Raw genomic sequence first — 20,945 nt, 5'->3', positions numbered from 1 at the left:
TGAAATGCAGCAGCAGGAGCAGCTTGCTGGTGGTGTTGCATTCAGTTGAAGGCTGCTGTGCGCTCGATCCCCGCGTGGGCAGCCGCTCTCGTAAGGCTCATCTCTGAGAGCACATGGTAACTCTGCCTTGTGGGATGATGTCTCAGATCTAATCTGACTGTAACTGCCATTAAGTTGCCATTCTGCCACAGTGCTTGTAAATTGTAGATGTGTAACCAAGTAGCAATCCAAATAGGTTCCTGATAGAGAGTAAGTAAAAACAATACGTAAAATAAGGTAATGAAGTTTTCAGCACATACCTGTGAGGATGCTCTGCACCGAGAGGTGATTGAAGATGGAGTGAGGAAGAATGTTAACTGCAAGTCCCAAAGGCACATTATCACGGTGATGGATTAATTGTAGAAGAAAAGAGAGATTATTCTCTTTTGATTCATCAGATGTCACACAGGCCACCCGAGAAGATGTGTGGATGAACAATAGTTAAGACAGAGCAGTCTGAGGGAAGGCAGATTTCCAGCCTTTTCCTTTTGCTTCATCACAGCCAAACAAAGCAGACAGTAATGTTTGGTTGTGGCCTGTGGTGCTTTAGAAAATGTCATCATTTTCCCAACTTGATATCTTAAGGATTACTTTGAAAAACTTTCGAAAACTCCTCCCTTCAGCAACATGTGCCGCAGTTCTTATAAATGTGTTTACTGATCCCAGAATTACACCCACCAGCACAGGTGCAACCCAACTGAAACAACCATTTAGGCCATCCTTTTTTTTTCTGTTGAAGCATGTTCCACACTACTTCACTCGCTCTCCATACAGGGATAGCCAATAAATTTTCTATTGACATGGTATATTTTCCTTGATTAACATGTCAAAGATAACACAAACATTTGGTTTGTTTTTGACAGGTGGTTACGGACCATTTCTATCATTTTGTTCTTGAATAAACAGGACATGCTGGCTGAAAAAGTCTTGGCAGGGAAGTCAAAAATCGAAGATTACTTTCCTGAATACGCGCATTATACTGTACCTGAGGATGGTAAGGTTTTTCACTGTGCTGGGACTGGACCTGCTGACATGGCCCAGCCCATGGTGCCTCTCTTCGTCTCTCTCTCTCTGTCTCTCACACACACACAGATTCACAGCACACAGTGTTCCTTAACCTGTTGGTCAGGTAAGGAGCATGTAGCACAGAGGTATCCCACCATGGGCAGGATCTGAAAGAGTTCTGTCTGCTGTGGAGGACTGCAGGGCCTGGCTCCAGAGCACCTGCCTTCCCTTGTTTTGGAGCAACCACTGGTCCCAGGAAAGCAAAGCTTCCAGAGGTGCCTCTCCCCCTGCCTGATGCTTCTGCCTGGGCCTCCTGCAGTGCTGAACTTTGTTCGAGATTCATTAGACTTATTTTGCAGCCGTTCTGCATCCTCCAACACTGTAAACTTCAGCCTTTGAACTACTGATGGGAAGCCCAGCAGAACTTTAATGGAGGGAAACCACATCAATAAGGAGGAAGAGAGCTGTGGCGATGGAGCGATTAGCATGGATTCTCTTTCTTACCATTTCAAGAAGTATGATGATTCCTGCACTGCAATAACATTGCATAAGTAAACTCTAGTTAATTATGCCAGTTTTACACCAGGCAGAGGCTTCCCAAGTGTCTTAGGTCTGGTCTGACAAAAGTGGTAACACTTGCACTTTCTGACCACTAGCCTCTGCCTTACCTGAATGACACCCCTGGTGTGGTGCCTACAGCCACCTGACGTTTGTGCTCCACCACCAACAGCCTAGGTTATAGAAGTGAAGATGGTAATAAGCTATTTTTAGCTTTCATTCAGGTCTGGAATTTCAGGAGTGTGAGGCTGAGTTGCAAATGTGGAGGATAAATAAACTGTCCTAAAATCTGAGTTAACCTGGCACCACAGCAGATAGACAGTGTTTGAGTGAATTTTCATCACTGTTTTTATAGTAAGCCAATTGTCAGAATAAAGTAGATTTTGGTGTTTCTCAGAGGGACTTCACAGCAGATATCTAGAGTGATCCAGAGTATTCACACATGAAGCAGGTCTCTGTTTTTAACCTGTAGTTTTTCATCTATTCTGTGGTTCCAGCTGACATTATTTAAGGGCAGCAGCACTGTATTACAAGGTCCTGTGGATTGTGCTGCTGCTCTATTTTTACCCGTAGCACTTACAGATAAAAGACATGTTTCCATATTCTGATAAATCCTGCCCTATCTGGTTGGGTATCTTAGGTGAGGAGATATCACAGTGACAGGAAATTCTTAGCTTATCTCTTCACTCTTTTGTTTTTTACACTTACAGTAAATACAGTTGTTGCATGGTCTAGATAGCGATGACTTTGTCTGCTGACAAACAGTTAGTACTGACTGACAAGTCTCCTGCTCAGCAAGAATTTAATCTAAGGCCCCTCAACAGGGAGTATATCTTCAGTATTCTGCTGACTTGGGGCCTGGAAATAATATATAGATATACATATCAAAAGATCTTTTGATGCTATCATTTTTTCCCAAGTGTAAGGTTGGACTAACGATTTTTAATCTCAAATTCCTGCCGGCAGAAGCTTTTTTCAGGAGACAATGTTCTGCTGCAGAAACTGAACAGCTCAGCTGCATTTTCTAATCATATTTTCTGGTAAAAGTTACACCTTAACTCCCACTTGTTTTATATCTATATGAACAAACTTGTAGATATGAGTAAGCCTTTTTGTGACATGACCAATGACATTGTTGCAATGATTTCAGCACTTTTCAGGTTCCTAAAATATGTTGTATGCATAGTCAGGTTTTACAGTGCCCTTCCATTTTAGAATTACCTACTGGGAATCTCCTGTAGATACTTAACATTTCAATTTCTGTACTGAAGGGCTACTTCTTCCTTATTAAATCTTTGGTTATAAAAAGTAGATGATTGTTTGTTTTTCATTTTTCTGATGGCATTTTTTTTAATTAAACAGCAACACCAGATGCAGGAGAAGACCCCAAAGTCACAAGAGCCAAGTTCTTCATCCGGGATGAGTTTTTAGTGAGTAATTTTCATCTTATGTGTTATTCTATCATAGGAAATACTGACAGATGGCACAGTTTATTTAAGGAAAACTGATGGGGTTCTGCAGAAAGCTAGAAGGAGAGGACAGTGTCTGGCAATTCTCTAATTCTTTTCAGGCACCCATCTTGCAGAACCTTCCCCAGTGCTTGCACATTTTTATGCTCATTTTATATAAAGTCACCTGCCATGCAAAGTGTCACACAGCAAGTAAGCGTTAGCGCTCAAAATGGTCATTTACAGTCCATGTGTAAGCAAATAGGCTTTTTTTTTATCCTTCATTCCTCCAAGGACTTTGGCAGTGGTCAGCTGGCAAGAGGGATCGGGGGGGGGGGGCAGGGAAAGCAGATTTTATTATTTTATCCTTAAATAAGATTTCTGGTGTGCCAGTTAGGAGGTTTGCCTCACCCTAGGACTGGTGTCATGGTCCCACTGAGGAATCACAAGAAAGTTTCCTTGTCTGGTCAGTTATTCTTGCAATTAAGGTTTCCTTTAAAGCTGCAGCTGAAGAGGTGTTGTCTACATTTCGCAGACAAAAGCAGTTATCAGGCACACGATCAGAGCTGAGCTGTGCTGTCAGAAACAGAGGGTTTAATCCAGTGTCACTTGTGGTTTGATTCACACGGAGTTCTTCCCACTGTGCAGAGCAGTAAGAGAGACGAGAACCAAAGCTCCTCTGTTGTGCCCTACTGATAGAAACTATTTGGGTGTGTTTGAGAAAACAAATTAAATCATTAGAATTAAGAATTTTAGTCATTATGCATTTACAAGTATTGTTCGGATTTACAGCTATTGACGCAATAAGAAAGAAAGGAGCAATTAAGTGTGTTCACACTTTGGGGATTTCCATTCAGCGCCTTAGCCTTCCGGATTCCAAGGAAAAATGTCAGATTGCACTGTGTTAGCGTAAGAGTTACCAAAACAAAAAACCCACTTCAAGCCAAAGCTCTCTTGTGGTAATGCTGAAATGCTGTGAAGCAGGTGCAGGTATCCGGTTTGGAAGGAGGGTGGCTCTAAGAGATCCTACTTATGGGGAAACTAGGGTGAAACTCCCCACCTTTATCTCTTTTCATTATTAAAAAAAAAACCCCAACACATCAAGGGCGAGGTCCTTACCTGCCATGACTCACTGGCATTACGGAAAGAGGCCACCTACGGAGCAGAGAAGGAGAGGAGGGGGCGTAAGCATTGCAACCGCATAAAAAACCCACCACAGGTGCTGGGGAAGCATTTGGGCCGAGGCCAGCACCTGCCAGCTGCCAGGCAGTCCCTGGGGCTCAGGCATGGCACCAAAACAGCTTTTCCCCCATCTCCTTCCAACTTTTGCAGGCCTGGCAGAGAGAGTCTCCTCCATAACCAGTGTGTCTCTCTCCTGGGTTTGTGCTTGATTTCTCAGCATGATGAAACAGAGCAATGTAGTCACTCTGACAGCTGCTTGAAACTCTTGTGCTGTTCAAGTTGAATACCTGGTCTGGTGGGATGTGTCCCTGCCCAGGGCAGGGGCTTTGGACTAGATGATCCCTAAAGTCCATTCCAACCTCTTAACATGCTATGAAAGTCTGGCAATCGACCCCTCCCACAGAAGGTCTGAACAGGGTGTGTGTGCTCCATGGAATGGGGGCCATGCATGGGTAGGGCAAGGTGGGAGAAGGCCAAGTAGAAACAATGACCTCCAGTTCCATGGGGTCAGGCACAAAAGGCTGAGGTTTCAGAGAGAGAGTGACAAAGGGGACAGGGGAAATATGTTCAGCATACAGACTGGGGAGGGGTCAGATGGCCTTAGCCAGGTGCCAGGAAGAAAAGGTGTATATTTTCTACCTGTGTCCACCTTGGTATTGCATTATACATTTTTTTCCAAGTCTTTTCATTTATGACCTTTTCTTTGTCCCACTCCATTAAATTTTCAGACATGATTCAGAGAAATCTGGTTTTATTAATTTCTATGCTTTATTGTGATTTTTATCACAGTAGCAGCTCTGCATAAGCTGTGGATACGTGTGAAAATCATCACCATGGTGCTGCACCCCTTTAAACTCTGCCTGGCTGGTTCTGGCCAGTTTAAAGCATGTAATTTGAAGAATTTTAGAAGGGGGTTAAAAGTGACCACATTTCCAACAACTATTGCCATACTAGTAGTGCATGAGTATTGGAAGAGCAAAGTATGTCAGCTCCTCATCCCAGGGTAGGTGCAGGGCTGCCTGCTGGGCACTGTGGGTTTTCAGTCAGGGGAGCAGCTGCAAGGGTTGGCTGGACACATATGCCCACACTTCAGGGCTGGGCTGACCAAGGCATCTCCCAGTCCTGGAAACATATCTCATAGGAAATTCTCTGTCCTTCATCTCAGGCACATCCTGCCTCCTCCCAGACTCCTCCTGGAGGCAGTGTGCTCCAGCGCTTCTTGTTGAGGCTCCTCCCCAGCCCTGTTTTGGTGTTTTGTACACAGAGCTCTCCAGCTGCTGATGTTTTGTTTGAATACATCCCCAGTGTATAGGGAGCCCGTTAAAACAGTGGCATAGTCCCTCTCATTCTTGCTGGTTTTTAAAAAATCCGAGTCTGGGAGGTGAAGGAGCTGCTGTTCAAACACACAGACAAGGCTTTCTTGAATCCTGCGTTTGACTCTGCACTGGAAACTCTCATCCTGACCCCTGCAGTGGAGGGATACTGGTATTAAATACTCCCACTTGGAAAGTAAATGTTCTTTTATGACTGTCCCAGGGGATTATGGTTTTTTCCCCTCCCAACAGGTGCTAAGTAACATGTTACTATTCAAAATGAGTTTTGAGTAGGGGTGAAAATACTGTATTTATCTTAAAATGAGAGAACTACTACTGAGGAAACTTCCCAGTCTGACCAGTCACGAGACTGTATGGCAGTCACGGTCCGAATGCCAGAGATTTTAACTGCTGGGACTGAAGGCTCTTCACAGTGGGTAGCTCCAGTGAGCCAACTGGTTCCCTGCTTGACCCCCTACACACCCCATACTCACACAGTCAGGCCAGGTTTCCTTTCTGGTTCGACCCCTGGTTTCCCACAGCAGACTCTCAGACATCTTGTTCCATAAAGCAGCTTTCTTACAGCAGAGTAACACAGAAACAGCCTGAGTTAGTGCCTCTGAAGAGGGACCCCCAGCAAAGAAACCCCTGGGCTTTTATATCCTCACTGTCTACCCTTGCACAAGTCTTGCTCTTCCTCCCAAGTCTTCGGCTCCTTCTGTGTCTCTCAGTGTCCATTCACCTGGCTGGGGCCACCTGTCTTTGTGCCCTTTGGTATCCCAAAGGTTGGCAGTTCACAGCACTTGTGTCTCTGGGCTTCAAGCTACCTGCACCAGATGTCTTCCTCAGCACTATGGAGCTGTCAGGTGACAGACCAACCCCTAATATTTTGAAAATACATCCTTCGGCATGCTGTATTTGTAGCAGGTGTCACTAGAACATCGTGGGCAGCTTAGACATAGTGCCATAGACAGCACTGAAATCAGTGCATGGTAAACACAAAATTATTAGTAACAAACAAACTTACTGGTATTTTTTTCATGATGGTAAGCCTTGAACTAGGTATTGAGTGTAGCATAGCAAGAAGAAAATAATGGTTAGAATATGTATGGAACACCCCTGTGTAATTGGTGTTGAATGTCTAGGATTACCCAAGTTACCTGCAAAATTCTGCAATTTCTTGCTGATCTACTTATGTAAATCATGACTTCTAAAGATCTATCTAGAGAGTTTTGCATATCTCTGCCTGTAGGTATTTAAAAGCTCAATCCTACATGTAAAATAAATCGCTATGTTAAACATATATAATGTAGCCAGAATGAGATAAGACTCTGTCTTTTGTTGTTTAGTCAGTGTAATTTGTAATAAAATTTAGAAAATATTTACAAAAATTACTATCCCAAGAACTGACCTTCTGCTATAATGACATTCCATATGTATTCTTCAATATAATGATCTAGAGTGGATTTATATTTCTTAGTTCTATAGAAATGCAGAACAAAATTAAGATTTACATATATATATATATACATATGTATGTATATAAAATGTATGTATAGAAAATGTAATCCTCTATGTTCTGATATTTACTGTTTTGTACATGTTTTGTTATTCTATGGGAACGTGGCCACTCTGGCCATAATTCCACCACGTTCTGGGCTCAGTGATGATACCAAGTCTTCAACTGGCTTAGTAGGTGCTCCAAGTGAAGGTAACTTCAGGGGGCCTTCAGCTTCAAGAAGCAGAAGCAGTAGGACACGGTTCTCTGCCACGCCTGACTTCACAGCTGGGAGGTTTTCAGTGTTGTATTGCCGATTTAAAACAAGAGTTCAAAAATTTGCCACATGATGGCACCAGAAAAGAAGAGAAAATAATTCCTGGGACAGCTGCATGGCAGAGTGCACAGCTGTCAGCAGCACAGATTCAGCTGCACAGTGATGTGTACGTGGTAATAGCTTGTGCAACTGCTGATGGCGTCGGTGGCTCCCACAAAGTACTAATCTATTGACCCTTGAATAGCATCCATAGCTTTGTGTAATCTTCATTTCAAATTTGTCATTCATATTGGACCAGACCTCCACCAGTGATCTATATACAGAATTTCCCAGGGCTCTTGGTACTCCCTGAGTCTAGAGACTGCTGAGATGTGCAGTTTCTCGTGGCACAGTGCCTGACCCGTTTTTTCCCTCTTTTCCCACAGAGGATAAGTACGGCGAGCGGGGACGGCCGACATTACTGCTACCCACACTTCACATGTGCAGTGGACACAGAAAACATCCGCAGAGTGTTCAACGACTGTCGAGACATCATTCAAAGGATGCATCTCCGCCAGTACGAACTCTTGTGAGGGGGATCACCGTGGAACCTGTGGTTTTAAATTCTTTGCTCCTTACTCTTTCTCTTGATACTACCCCACACAGGGTGGAAGAATATACTATAGAAATGTCAGTCTCTTCACTTTGTTTACTTTAATTATTTAACCTTAAAGCTGATTTGAAGCAAGTTTGGGTTATTTTTCCTTCATGCTTTTTGGGACTATTTTTGTGCTTTTTTTTGACATGCCACTTCTTCGTCATTCCACTAAGCCCTCCGGCTACCTCTGTTCCCTTAGGTTTTGTTTGTTCAAACTGAACGTGGCCTGCTAAATTTTTTCCAGCGGGTTAACGTCAGTTCAAACTGGTATGTCAGCTGGATGACACTAAAGTCATACCTATCCCTCTGTGTGGGTTTCCTTTTTAACATGACATTGAAGAGTACTTGATGGGTGAAAAAAAGATTAATGCACTTTGTATCAGGTTATTAAATACTGTTGAGGAAGTAGACACACAATGTAGCAGCACCACAATATTTATTACTCTGTCACAGTTTTTAGCATTTCTGAGTTGCAGGTCAACTGATAAAGTGACCTCCTCTTTTAAGCCGTTACTGGCACAGGAAGTAGAGTAGATAATGAGAGGAACAGTGAAGACAAAGCAATTTTTCTGGGGTTTTGGAGCTAAGTGTCTCTGCACACCTCAGGCATTTGAATTAAAGCTACTTTTCAGCCTGTTGCATCTAGGCAGAAAATTTACCACCCTCACTTATGTTATTTGTGCTGTCCACAAAATGATCCTTTTAGTTCCGATCATTCTTGGACAACAGTCCTCTCCCTATATATATTTTTTTGTTTTACTGCTGGTTTATTATATTGTACAGACTGTAAAATGTAATATTATTTTGTACAACTTTATTGAAGAAAAATACTTGTAGAAGATCTTTGTGCCTTGATTATGGCTGTACCTGTAAAATGAGCTAAGATGTAAGTATGTTTTTGATTGCGCTGTACAGCTTGATGTCAACCTTACCTGCAGCAGTGACTGGAGGTAAGAACTTTATCTGTAGAGTTTAGGGGTTTTTTTCTGGTTTATATAAAAATGCTCTTTAGTATAAAAATTATAAATTATGCAAATTAACCACTTACCTTTCCAAGTAAGGTATTACAGTCACCGGATGTTGCAGCAAACATGCCTTTCTCTTTTGAAGTCTCAGCTTTAAAACATTGGAATCCATTCAAGTGTCCAAATTGCAACCTGGTGTTGTTTTAATGGGAACCAAGGATTATTTTTCTTTTCCTTTATATTTAGAAAATATGTTTGGTAATTCTTTGGTCATTCATAGAACTTCACAATTGCACAGACCGATTGTGAATGTGTAAAGCACCATTATATAGAGCTCTTCAATCTTTGTACCAACAGCGGCTTTCATTGTGCAAGTAAATAGCGAGAAAGAAGATAAGACAAAACAAAAAAAGGTGTATAAACCCTCGTGTCTGGCCTAAGAGAATTACAAGATGACATTTTTATTTCTCTTTTAATAAAGAGACACATTAGAAAATTGTTTTATTTTAAATATTGTAGAATCAAAATGTGTGAATATTTCTCAAACTTGAATAATTTATGCAAATGACATTCTCAAAACAAGTTGTGGTACAGTACAATATATAAAAAGCAAGAATTGCTGTAGCAATAAGGCATGTCCTTTTTAGTAACTATAACACTGCTTTATATTTTATACATAGGTGTTTTATGTCTGTGACTATATACTTTTCCTGTGTCCAAGATAACCTGTACAAATGTCTAAAATTACAGTTGCAATAACAGAAACCTAGAGAAGTGTTAGACTACATTACTTTATAGAGTGTTTTACCACACTTCAGACCATTCCCCCCACTCCATTTTAAATTTAGGGAGAGATTAAGAGCTAACACAGTCCCCACATTGGTTATAAATCAGCAGGTTTTATTAACTTTTTACTCTTAAGTATCCTTATTAGTTACAAACCCCAATCAGTCATCTTGTTCAATTCTGACCACGGACCAATTGAGAACTTGTTTCTAGTTGATGATAAATCAGTCCCATTTTAGATACTCTAATACGACTCTTCCCAGGAATGTGTATGTTCAATTTAGTCATACTTCCCAAACAGGGAAAGGCTGGGTGGAATAAGCTAATGGTAAATAAAACCCCCCAAATTCTCTCACTTCCCATGCCAAAGAAAGTAATAGAGCAAAAAACAAAAGATAGTCTTTTTTTTTAAACTAGCCCCAGCCCAGAAGTTCAGGTTAGAGCTCCCAGCCTCTGCAGGAACATCAGCAGGCAAACTGGTCCTGGTGTGAAATAATCCCTCTAGTTTTTCTGGGGTGGGTGGGGAGCAGCAGTAGGTTTGTCCCACCTTCCCTCACACAACATGTGAAGACTCTGAGCTCAGATTTTATCTTCTCTGTGCTGCCACCCAGGCCAAGGCAGCTGGTGGCCTCAGCCTCCTCACGGAGGAGCTAGTGCAGTTCAAAATGTGACATTACAATAAAGTCAACAGAACTTGGTGGCCCTGCAGCAATCTCAAATAAGGCGCATTCCTATCCCTGTCTGTCCTTAGACTGAGGGCCAAGGCTTAGGATAATGTTACTGCAGCTGTATTTGACCTTCCTTCTCGCAGAAGATCGGCAAGTGGAGGGCCCCTCACCACACTGATCTCTGGAATGCAACAGGGCCCTCTTTTTTTAAGCTCATCATAGCACATCTTTTGAAAATAGCAGCTTGAGGTGTCACCCAATTTTATTTTTTTTAAGCAGGTTTCAAGTGTGTATCAGCAAACTGGATCCACAAGCTTCTTCCCGTTGTTGTCTGGTAGACGATAACTGCAAATTATAGTCAGCTAACAATTTACTGTGCCAGGAACCAGAAGATTTCTTGTCCCAAACCACAGTCCCTTACATGAGACGCCCTAAAAAGATTATGGAAATCTGCATCTGTCAGTGCTGATGCATCTAGTTTCTGCCTGACCCTAACAAATACAAGTATGACATTAGAAGGGCCATGCAGCAATAAAACAGAGAAACGTTTCCAGTTTGCAGGACTCAGCCTCCACCAGGGTAAGACACTAGTGCAGACAAGTGATGAGGCTATAGGATTTACATAATGTACAGTTACACTTTTAATATACAAATTTGATACAAAAATTATAGCAGGAAAAGGACTCATTTGATTGTCGAATACAGTATTTTTGTACAGCATGAAACGTTCATTTCAGTTAATTATTTATCCTGTAGTAGTCATATCAGCTGTATAGGACTTCTATGGTATGTGTAAATGCAACCTGCCTTCAGACTAGCAATCAAATTAGGTCATTTGCTGGCATGAATATAGTCTGATGTTTGACTGTTCTCAGCTTTGGTATTTCAGTGACTGAATGCAGATGTCTGGCTCTTCATACTGCTTTATGCTTACTGATTAAACGCTGAGCAAAATAAAACGGTGGAGTGAGAAGCTGAACATGAGCTAGTATCAGGATCACAAGCAGAGCACCTGCTGCACAGTATATAGTAAAGACTCTGCTCTCATACGGAAGGAAGCATTTTTGGAGGGAGAAGTCAGTTGGTGTTATGCTGCCCTGGAAAAGAAATGAAGACTGTCACTTTGCTGTTACAGTGAGTTCTGAATCAGGAGTAAACACCACGGCTGTCAGATCTCCAATTCCTAAATCCTATGTTGGGTGGCAAGGGTTGGGGCCAGTTTCCTAGTACCAGTGCCTTCTCCAGGGGGCTGAAGAGTCCATACCTTGCGGTGCTGGGCACTAACTGGAATATTCACCAGGCCAACATTAGCCCAGAGGCCAATCTATCCATCTAGCGTAAATAGAGAGCTGGGCTCCTCATCTGATTTGCCTTCAAGAGAAGCCTAACTTTAGCTGCTGTAAATCCACCTGGAAGGAGCCTTTCCAGGCTAAAGTTAGGTTTTGTGAATGTGCCCCTTCCTCCTCCCGAGCCCTCCTCCTACCCAGTACATGCTGCAAAAAACACGTTGGCTAATCCAAATTATGAACTTTAACAACAAAGAACTTCATTGGGTTTTGGCTTGACTTTGCAGTTCAAATTAACGTTTACAATGGACCGAGGCCGAGGAATTAAAACAGTAGTGAAGACGATGCGACTCTGATTAGCCAACCTCTTGTTTTGCAGTGAAGATGCACTGTCTGGCGTGTGCAGAGAGCGTGTGTAGTTTGAAGGCAGCTACTCTCAGGAATATGGAATAAACAGAACTACTTTCAACAACAAATACTAACAGTTGCATAACGTGAATTTCAAAGTTTGGGGTTATCTGTGTATTAAGCAGCCTAAACTCAACAGCAGTAAAAAAAATACAAAAAAGATTTCCCCCCTCAAGTCACAGACTACTCTGTAAACAGATTGTAGGTTTTGCTTCTTACTCCAAGTTTCTAGGAGTTCTGTTTTATTTTTGAACTGGGGAACTAATTGATTTACCTCTGAGGATATACTGAGCACTGGAACTGCCTGCACAAGCCTAACCAACACACTGTATGAAATGTGACTTGGCAGAGGAGGCAGACTGTGGGCACGTGGCAGACGCTTCCACTGCGCCAAGCAGTGAAGGCACAACTCTGAAAACCACCATGACCGTGCAAAAGAGTTTGAGGTGGACACAGTCTTGTTTTCATAGTTGGTAAATCAACCAAGCCAAACTAGTCTTTCTGCTGTTCAGTGCACAGTACTGATTATTTTTACAAGTCAATAGTTTACAATGCACCCTCTTTATAAGAAAATGTTAGATGCTTGTACCCAGATACGAATTAGATCTTTAACAGCCTTGCTTTGTACCACACAGAACATGTGGCTCCCACAGCTGTACTTTATAAAGTGGATGCAGTGTACTGAGTGGGTTGGGTGGGTAGGCAATTTTTTTTTTAATTATTTTTCATTTTTACAGGTAGAATCAGTTTTAAAATATAGCTGACTGCCATGTTGATTTATTTATGAAAGTTATCTGACAAAAATAAAAAAAATTAAAACTTACCATGATGAAACTAGGATTGTTTCTATTCCTCCAACTGAACGACGGGACGCTGATTTCTGGAACCCTCCCCGCGTGCAGCACTTCACACGCACTGTGTGTGTGCCCACTGAGAATCAAACGGGGCTGAAACCACCACAGCAGCTAGAACATCAAATAGTAAAGCACAAGAATTAAGTCACAACTAGAAACAAATTGCGCTGACCCCCCCCATTTTTTTTTCTTCTAACAGAATGAACTTACGGCAATTCTGATACCCTTACAAAGTGTTTTGGGTAAACAGCTGTTTTCCCGTAAGAAATGTGTTGGCATTGCAATATTAATCACACCCATTTGGTCCTGATCTCAAATACTGGGCTCTTTTTTGGCCATACACATCAGAAGAACAAAGGAAAAAGAATGCTTTTGATATCACAAACAGGAAAACTTCAGGTTTAGTAAAGCAAATGCTGTTTTCATATCTTAAGGAAGAATCTTTTACTGACAATCTTGAATGAAGACCTTTATGCAGAAGGAAACAAATACCATTAGGGTTTTAGGGAATACTTTATCTTTACATTTTCTTGTAGTTACTAATTCAACAAAAGGAATGCTTTAAAAGTGTTGGAAAACTGTGGCTTCCTACCAAGTTTGTCAACAGTCTACACAATACAGAAAGTACAAAATGCTAAAGGGGAGATAACAGCACTGCAGCAGACTTAAGAGCACCAGGACTCAGGCCCTGGGAAACTCACCAGAATCAAGGCCTTGATGGTGATGATGCTCAGGGGAGCAGCTCTAACAGCAGCCTCTGACAGGCCTCATTAAAGCAGGAGCAGTTGTGCTCTGTTTGTCTCAGCTAAGAGCCTTACCACAAGGTTTTAGTCTATTTATATCTACACTCACGTCCCCCTCTCACCCACCCACCTATACTCAGGTTCCCAATAAATCAAACCTTTTGTGATGCCTCTTGAGACAGCACATCATACTTCTCTTTGAAGGGCATGTTCTTCTCCTCTGGAGGAGCAGAATCTTCTCCGCTGCATTCAGCATCACTTTTTCGATAGAGAGGGTAATGCTGGGAGTAATTAAAAGCAAGGAACAGTTGTTAGTGATTCAGCTTTTCTGGAACAGTAATAAATACACCAACCCAACATGTCAACATGTTGCCTCATCCAACCTGTAACACACCTGTAAAAGGATGGGTTCCGAAGCTGGAAGCTTTTCCACACCACTGCATCTTTTGTTGGAATTACTTGGTTTCTGTGAATAAAAGGATACATGTCTTCACCCCTGTCTACCATAGCAGGGGTGAAGGTGATTATGCAGTAGTTAGGTTTTGAGTGGTTGGGGGAATTTGTTGGTTTGGGTTTGGTTTTTTAAAAAAGCAGTATCAGCTCAGAGTACAGTGTTTAAATACTATCCACTGTATAAACTTCTAAGAGTTTTTTTCTTTGGACTGATGTAATTCCCTGTTCTGTGTATGCTGTGAATGTCTGTGCTCTTGTTGAATGCAGAAAGCAATAGTAGGATCTCGTGGCACAAACAAGGCACAGGAGTTTGAGGGCAGCCTGAAAGAGAGTCTAGCACTTTTTCCACTGGGAGTTGGTTTCCTGCCTGACTGCCAGCCCAGTCAGTCATACTGCCTACTGTGCAGCCAGTCAGCCTGTGACAAAAGGAAGATGAATGAAAGACAAGAAGCAATTGGATTTGATCAAAAAATACTACAATTAAAACATTACTAGGCTATCAAGACAGGACTGCAGTAGAATGAAGAAGCTAAAAGAACAGGTGAGCTTGAAGGCTATAAAACAGAATAATATGCATAAATATAAATGCAGGATTATGTATCTCAAGTCAAAGGGAGTGTTAGAGACCTTCTGCCATTCCTTGGAACAGAGGAAATGACACCCCCTGTTGTCAACACTAACAAGGAAGTCAACACCATTGGCGCAAAGCAACAGAGTTAAGTAAAAATGGTAAGAGGGAAATGAGGAGATTTGTTAACAAGTTTCAATATGAACTGGAAGCAGCTTGTTTTTTTCAGGAGACTATTGCTGCAGTATCTGTATTCCCATAGTGGCAGCTGAGTTGCTGTGTAAGCAGATCTTTAATAAGCTCTTACCTGCTGGGAACAGTTCAGTTTGTGAGAAAGTGCCACAAGCTTTGCCTCTGAGGTACTGCAGACAGCACAGCCATCACCCTCCATGGCTACACTGTTCACTAGGACAAAGCTGGAAAATACCAGGGGTGGGCAAAGAGAAGGGTAGTGGGGAGGACAGGAAAGCATTTGTTGTTCATGCACATGTGTGGGATAAACTTTCTTTTATAAAACACACGTGTTCCAGAGTTGGACACAGCTCAACACCACAGCAGAACGTAACAGCTTTTGGAATCAGGTGCGATAAACCCTCTTTTGAGAGTTTCTCTGCCTGGCAAGCTGCTTTATAACCAGCTGTTACTGAGGTTGCATATTACACCTGATGCTATACTTCACCTTTAAGCTTCAAGGGCTTTTTTATATTTTAACAGATGCTGAAGTGGTGTTCTAGTGGAATGTCAGAAGTTCATCACTAAGCTGAATTCTGAATTGAGAACTTGCTTCTCTCCCCACACACACACTGTAGACATCAGAGACAGAATTTTAGCCATTCAGATCTCCTCAGAACAACTGAAAAGCAAACCAGAGCTGCATTTGGCTACTCTGAACAAACTTTGTTCCATACCCTGCAGTCTCTCACATAGAAAACAGGATTTCATTTGTAATAGAAAGTTTCCCTGTAGGATTCAAATCAACTTTGAACTTCTGCCACAAGATTAATATCCATTTAGTCACACACTCAGGGCTTGAGATGTATTCCCAGTTCAATTCAGCATGTTTTACAGACACAAAAGAGCTGAATGCCTCCACTTCAGAGATACTCATCAATACCAAAAAACATCTAATTCTCTTTTAACAAATTAAGCTGCATACAATCTGCTACTGCAGGCAGGAATTCTGCTGTGCTGTTTTATCAGAGGGGACATGGAGATGTTCCTTAATCATTTTTAAAACGGCTGAAATACATATCTAGAGGGCCTCACATCTGCATGATAAACAACAGGTTCATACTGAGCTCTTCCTCAAATAGACACAACCATTTCCAGACCTGTTCAGAATATTTTGAGTGTTTGTTCCATTAAAGGGACCAGTGTAAACCTGTAGGTTTTGAATCTCACATTGACACGAGCGATTACAACCCGATGGCACATGTGCCAAACACAGAGTTGAAATGGGCCTTCCCTTCACGTATCTGAGCTTTAAAGACAAACACCTTTGCACAAACTCACTACTGCTTCCCCTCACTGGGTTCCTGCATGGTATCTACACGTAACAGGGCAGAAAACTGCAGCCACTGACACACAACTGTGTGAACAAAGTCTACTCTTAAGCCAAAACCAACTTCTGCATTATTACCCCACCCTGTGGAAAAACCATGGACAAGCAACTATGTTCCCAAATTCCTCAAGCAAGAGTTAAGTTCTGAAGGCTAAAGAACTTATTAAAATTAATGAAACTCTTAATTTGTAAACACAGGTGGTTGGTTTGTGTTTCTTTATGAATCCTTCTGTTATGTTTGCAGCTATGGCTCATTACCAGCTGCAAGGAAGTGAAAAGGCAAACCAGAGAAGTGGATTCTGACTCCACAGTACTTTTCCATTTAAAAGGAAATTGTTACAATTTACCTAGCTCAAAGTACAGCTTCCACTCCATATCAAACTACAGGTTTGTACAAAGTGTTTCGGGTTTAATACATCATAAGCTAATGATAAAAAAATGCTCTTAACTTAAGCATTGCCATACTGTTGCATTAGAAATTCCACTTCTGGTTTTCATCACTCTGGTCCATCAGCTCAATACATTGCTCTAAACATTGGGAAAAAAAATTAAACATACTCACTTTATTCCTTTCCGAGTTATTAGCTTCCCTGAAGTGAAGTTGAAAACCTTTTCAAATCGATTTACCTTGTAAGTAGTCATTCTGTGTCACAGAGCAAAAATACAACCAAGATAAGAAATTGCCATTAGAACTCATCTGACACAGTTGCTTCGCTGTGTGTGGACCATTCATGCAGGTTGTGCTCCATTATCCAGCTCACACGTTCATTCAGCAAACTCACAGGGATGAGCTGGCACCCATCGTGTTCTCTGTCCCGGTCCCATCAGCACAAGCACAGCAGAGTGAGGGCACTTACACTCTTCTGTGCTGAGGTAACAGGAAAAGAAATATGCTTGGACTGCATACTTTTCTCACAAGGAGGCCCAGCACAAGGAAAAGCAGCTTCAAGGATTCCATGCCAACACAGAAAGCTCTGAACGACTTCACATATGGTCAGAGATGTATAAAAGTAGCCCGAAACTTGTTTTGTGCACATGTGGATGCCTTCTAAGGTCTTACTCTAGATTGCAATACTTTCTAATTGATCATGATCAAAAACCTTCAGTATAACACAAAACAGGTCACTCAGACACAAGAGCAGTTACCATGTGCATGCTGACAATTCATTTGTGGCACTTGTGTACTCAAGACTTACTCATAATGAAATCCAACGTCATGATTCCCAACAATCACCACTAGCTCAGTAGAAGCTGGACACCTAAACATTTTCCGAAACCTCCTGACATCATCTGCCCATGCCTGCATGAAAAAAAAAAGGAGAAATTAATGCTGTTCCACAGTATCAAAGGGAATCACTAGTATTGTAGTGGGCTTGCACAGCAAGGTTTTGGTAGCAGTGATGCTACAGGGGTGGCTTCTATGAGAGCTGCCAGCAGCTTCCCCCATGTCCAACAGAGCCCACACCAGCCAGCTCCAAGATGAACCTGCTGCTGGCCACACCAAGCCCATCAGTAATGGTGGTAGTGCCTCTGGGATAACAGTTACAAAGGTGAGAAAAAAGAAAACTGCACAATTGCAGCCAGAACGAGGAGTGAGAATATGTGAAAGGAACAACTATGCAGACACTGAGATCAGTGAAAGAGGAGGGGAAAGAGGTGGTCCAGGTGCTGGAGCAGTGATTCCCCTGCAGCCTGTAGTGAAGACCATGGTGAGACAGGCTGTCTCCCTGCAGCCCATGGAGGTTCATGGTGGAGCAGAGATGCACCTGCAGCCTGTGGAGGGCCCCAGGCCAGAGCAGGTGGGTGCCTGAAGGAGGCTATGAACCCATGGGAAGTCCATGCTGGAGCAGGCTCCTGGCAGGGATCTGTGGACCCATGGAGAGAGGACTCCACACTGGAGTGGGTTTGCTGGCAGGACTTGTGACCCCATAGGTGACCCATGCTGGAGCAGCCTGTTCCTGAAGAACTGCAGCCTGTGAAAGGAGCTCATGTTGGAGAGGTCAGTGGAGGAGTGTCTGCCATGGGAGGGACACCACACTCAACAGGGGAAGGGTGTGAGGAGTCCTCCTCCTGAGGTGGAAGGAGCAGCAGAGACAACATGAAGAACTGACTGCAACCCCCATTCTCTATCCCCCTGCACTGCTGCAGGGAGGAGAGAAGGAATTGGGAGTGAAGTTGAACCTGGGAAGGGAGGGGTGGGGGGAAGGTGTTCTAAAATTTGTTTTTATCTTTTCATTATCCTACTCTGATTTGATTGGCAATAAATGAAATTGATTTCCCCAAGTGGAGTCTGTTTTTTCCATGACACTAACTGGTGACTGATCTCTCCCTGCCCCTCTCTCAACTCATAAGCATTTCATATGAGGAGGGGAATGAAGAGTAGATTTGGTGGGCACCTGCCATCCAGCCCAGGCCAGCACATCACAAGTATGTAAGAGAGAGGCACACACTGAGATGCTTACATTTTGCAAGCTTTATACAAGGGGCAAAATTGTCAAGATACTACAGAATCACAGTATTTCAACTCATATCTAAAACAGTAGAATAAGACAACTACAGCAATATTAAACAAAGCCTTGCATGCCTAGTCTGCTTTCTCCTGTCATCCACTTTCTCCAAGAAATCCTCCTTTTTTTGAAATAAGAGACTTGATGATGTCATACCTGAGGTGAGCTCCATTTTCCTTCATCAAAGGCATCTCCCAGAATAAAAACAATATCTGGCTGCAGTAACCACAAGGCAGTTTGGAAAGACCTCTCCATTTGCCATTCTCTGAAAGGGAAATACAGAGCCAGTCATCACTACCTAACCTCTGGATCCTCAGCTCTGAACACACAGACACAGCTTGGCAATGGGAAGATGACTTCTACACACTGAAATATGAAAACATAATATAAAATTCAAATTAAATACTTAGAAATCAGGTTTAGCTACAGTAAGTGATTCTTACCTGGTGGGTAATTCCACCACAATACAAACAGGACCAACACATGCAAGAATTAATACCAGTTTGTTTATTTTCCCCCTCTACTCTGCTCTCGTGAGACCCCACCTGGAATACTGTGTGCAGTTCTGGTGCCCTCAATGTAAGAAGGTCATGGAACTGTTGGAGCAAGTCCAGAGGAGGCCACGAAGTAGATAAGACAGTTGGAGCACCTCTCCTATGAAGATAGGCTGAGAACGTTGGGGCTGTTCAGCCTGGAGAAGAGAAGGTTGCGTACAGACTTCACAGCAACCTTCCAGAATCTGAAGGGGCTACAAGGGAGCTGGAGAGGGACTCTTTGTTAGGGGCTTCAGTGACAGGACAAGGGGTAAGGGATTTAAATTGAAGGAGGGAAAGTTTAAGTTAGGTATTAGGAAAAGGTTTTTTCCTGTGAGGGTAGTGAGACACTGGCACAGGTTGCCCAGGGAGGTAGTGGATGCCCCAACCCTGGCAGTGTTCAAAGCCAGGTTGGATGGGACCTTGAGCATCCTGGTCTGGTGGGAGGTGTCCCTGCCCATGGCAGAGGGTTGGGACTATACGGTCCATTCCAACCCCTAAAACTCTATGATTTGATTATTTTTTTCATTACAATTCCATTAACAGCAATTAATTAGAACAGTAAATCATTGTCCCATTAGCTACTATTAAAAAGTCTAAAACCAGGATACAGATTATTTAAAAAAAAATAATTACCTTCTTAGCTTATCCAACCAATGTCCTCTGATTTCACCAAGTAGATGGGTATCAGCTAAAATCATGGTCTTTAGGACTGAAGTTGAAGTCTCTTCTTCACCCATATGAGCTCCACCTTTTACTTCTGGCCATTGGCATTGAAAAATTACCACATAATAAATTAAAAACTCGCAAAATATTAACACTGAGCTGACAAAGCACATGAGTTTCAGCAGAAAACAGAGTCTCTTCTTCAGAGGAGGATTCTTCACAGTAGTCAAGCTAGAGCTCAGCATTGCAGTACCAGCATAAGAGTCTTTCCCAATGGGTCAGTTCTCTCTCCGATGAAAACAGCAGGGCCGAGTCAAAGGATCATGTTGGGCTTTTTTGTCAGTACAAAATCCCTGTGGGGTAAATACAAAATGAAATATTCATTAAGTCAGCATTGCCTGTGAAAATCTACCATGCAAGGCCTACAGTCTTAGCTTCTTGTCACCCTGAAAGATTAGGGAATGTGTAGTTGACCTTAAAAGCAAAGTTGGTCTTCTCCTTCAGGTACAAAGACAGCCATGCCACTGAGCCAGGAACTTGGTGCATGATGCTTTTTTAAGAACTATACACTGAAAACACTGAGTGGGGGTCAAAGGTAGGTAAAGACAGAACTTAGCCTGAACAGCAGCAACAACAACAAAACAAAATCCATTAGGATCCATACAATATCATTTCGGTTGGAAAAGAACTCTGAGATTGGGTCCAACCCTTAACCCAGCACTGAGAAGTCCACCACTAACCCACATCCCTAGGTGCCACATCCACAGACCTTTTAAGTAACTCCAAGGGTTGTGACTTCTTCACTTCCCTGGTCAGCCTGTTCCAATACTGGACAAGCCTTTCAGAGATGAAATTTTTCCAAGTATCCAATCTTAACCTCCCCTGGTGCAACTGGAGGTCGTTTCCTCTTGTCCTATCACTTGCTGCTTGGGAGAGGAGACTGACCCCACCTCACTACAACCTCCCTTCAGGCAGCTGTAGAGTGATAAG

General features: G+C 42.5%; 2 protein-coding genes across 3 annotated transcripts in view; one reads left to right on the top strand and one right to left on the bottom strand.

Annotated features, from left to right (window-relative positions):
• GNAL (guanine nucleotide binding protein (G protein), alpha activating activity polypeptide, olfactory type) overlaps positions 1–9,691 on the top strand; it is a 14,346-nt gene extending 4,655 nt beyond the window's left edge. For both annotated transcript variants that reach the window (XM_009073561.1, XM_009073562.1), the window contains exons 5-7: positions 903–1,033; positions 2,965–3,032; positions 7,746–9,691. In XM_009073561.1, coding sequence (XP_009071809.1) covers positions 903–1,033; positions 2,965–3,032; positions 7,746–7,892 — 346 coding nt within the window. In that variant the 3' untranslated portion in view covers positions 7,893–9,691. The remainder of the gene's footprint in view (positions 1–902; positions 1,034–2,964; positions 3,033–7,745) is intronic.
• Positions 9,692–10,993: 1,302 nt separating this feature from the next.
• Positions 10,994–20,200, bottom strand: MPPE1 (metallophosphoesterase 1). The gene is made up of 9 exons (XM_009073559.1): positions 19,926–20,200; positions 18,913–19,021; positions 17,446–17,549; positions 16,812–16,892; positions 14,996–15,104; positions 14,062–14,133; positions 13,826–13,948; positions 12,895–13,035; positions 10,994–11,473 (listed from the first exon to the last, which is right to left on the bottom strand). The coding sequence occupies exons 1-9, from the start codon at positions 20,198–20,200 to the stop codon at positions 11,291–11,293; spliced, it is 1,197 nt and encodes a 398-aa protein (XP_009071807.1). The 3' UTR covers positions 10,994–11,290.
• Positions 20,201–20,945: the final 745 nt, after the last annotated feature.

The sequence above is a fragment of the Acanthisitta chloris genome, unplaced genomic scaffold (genome assembly GCF_000695815.1).
Source record: "Acanthisitta chloris isolate BGI_N310 unplaced genomic scaffold, ASM69581v1 scaffold19824, whole genome shotgun sequence".
NCBI classification, from domain to species: domain Eukaryota; kingdom Metazoa; phylum Chordata; class Aves; order Passeriformes; family Acanthisittidae; genus Acanthisitta; species Acanthisitta chloris.
The sequence above is the reverse complement of the archived record's forward strand: the minus strand, read 5'-3'. Positions and strand labels throughout refer to the sequence as shown.

What these genes read in the sequence shown, in the direction of transcription:
- MPPE1 (XM_009073559.1), bottom strand. Translation starts at nt 20,200, where the DNA reads ATGCTGAGCTCTAGCTTGACTACTGTGAAGAATCCTCCTCTGAAGAAG. An exon ending in AACTGAACTGTTCCCAGCAG is followed by an intron (nt 14,134 to 14,995) that starts GTAAGAGCTTAT and finishes TTTTATTCACAG; the next exon opens with AAACCAAGTAATTCCAACAA. An exon ending in CGGAACCCATCCTTTTACAG is followed by an intron (nt 13,949 to 14,061) that starts GTGTGTTACAGG and finishes AATTACTCCCAG; the next exon opens with CATTACCCTCTCTATCGAAA.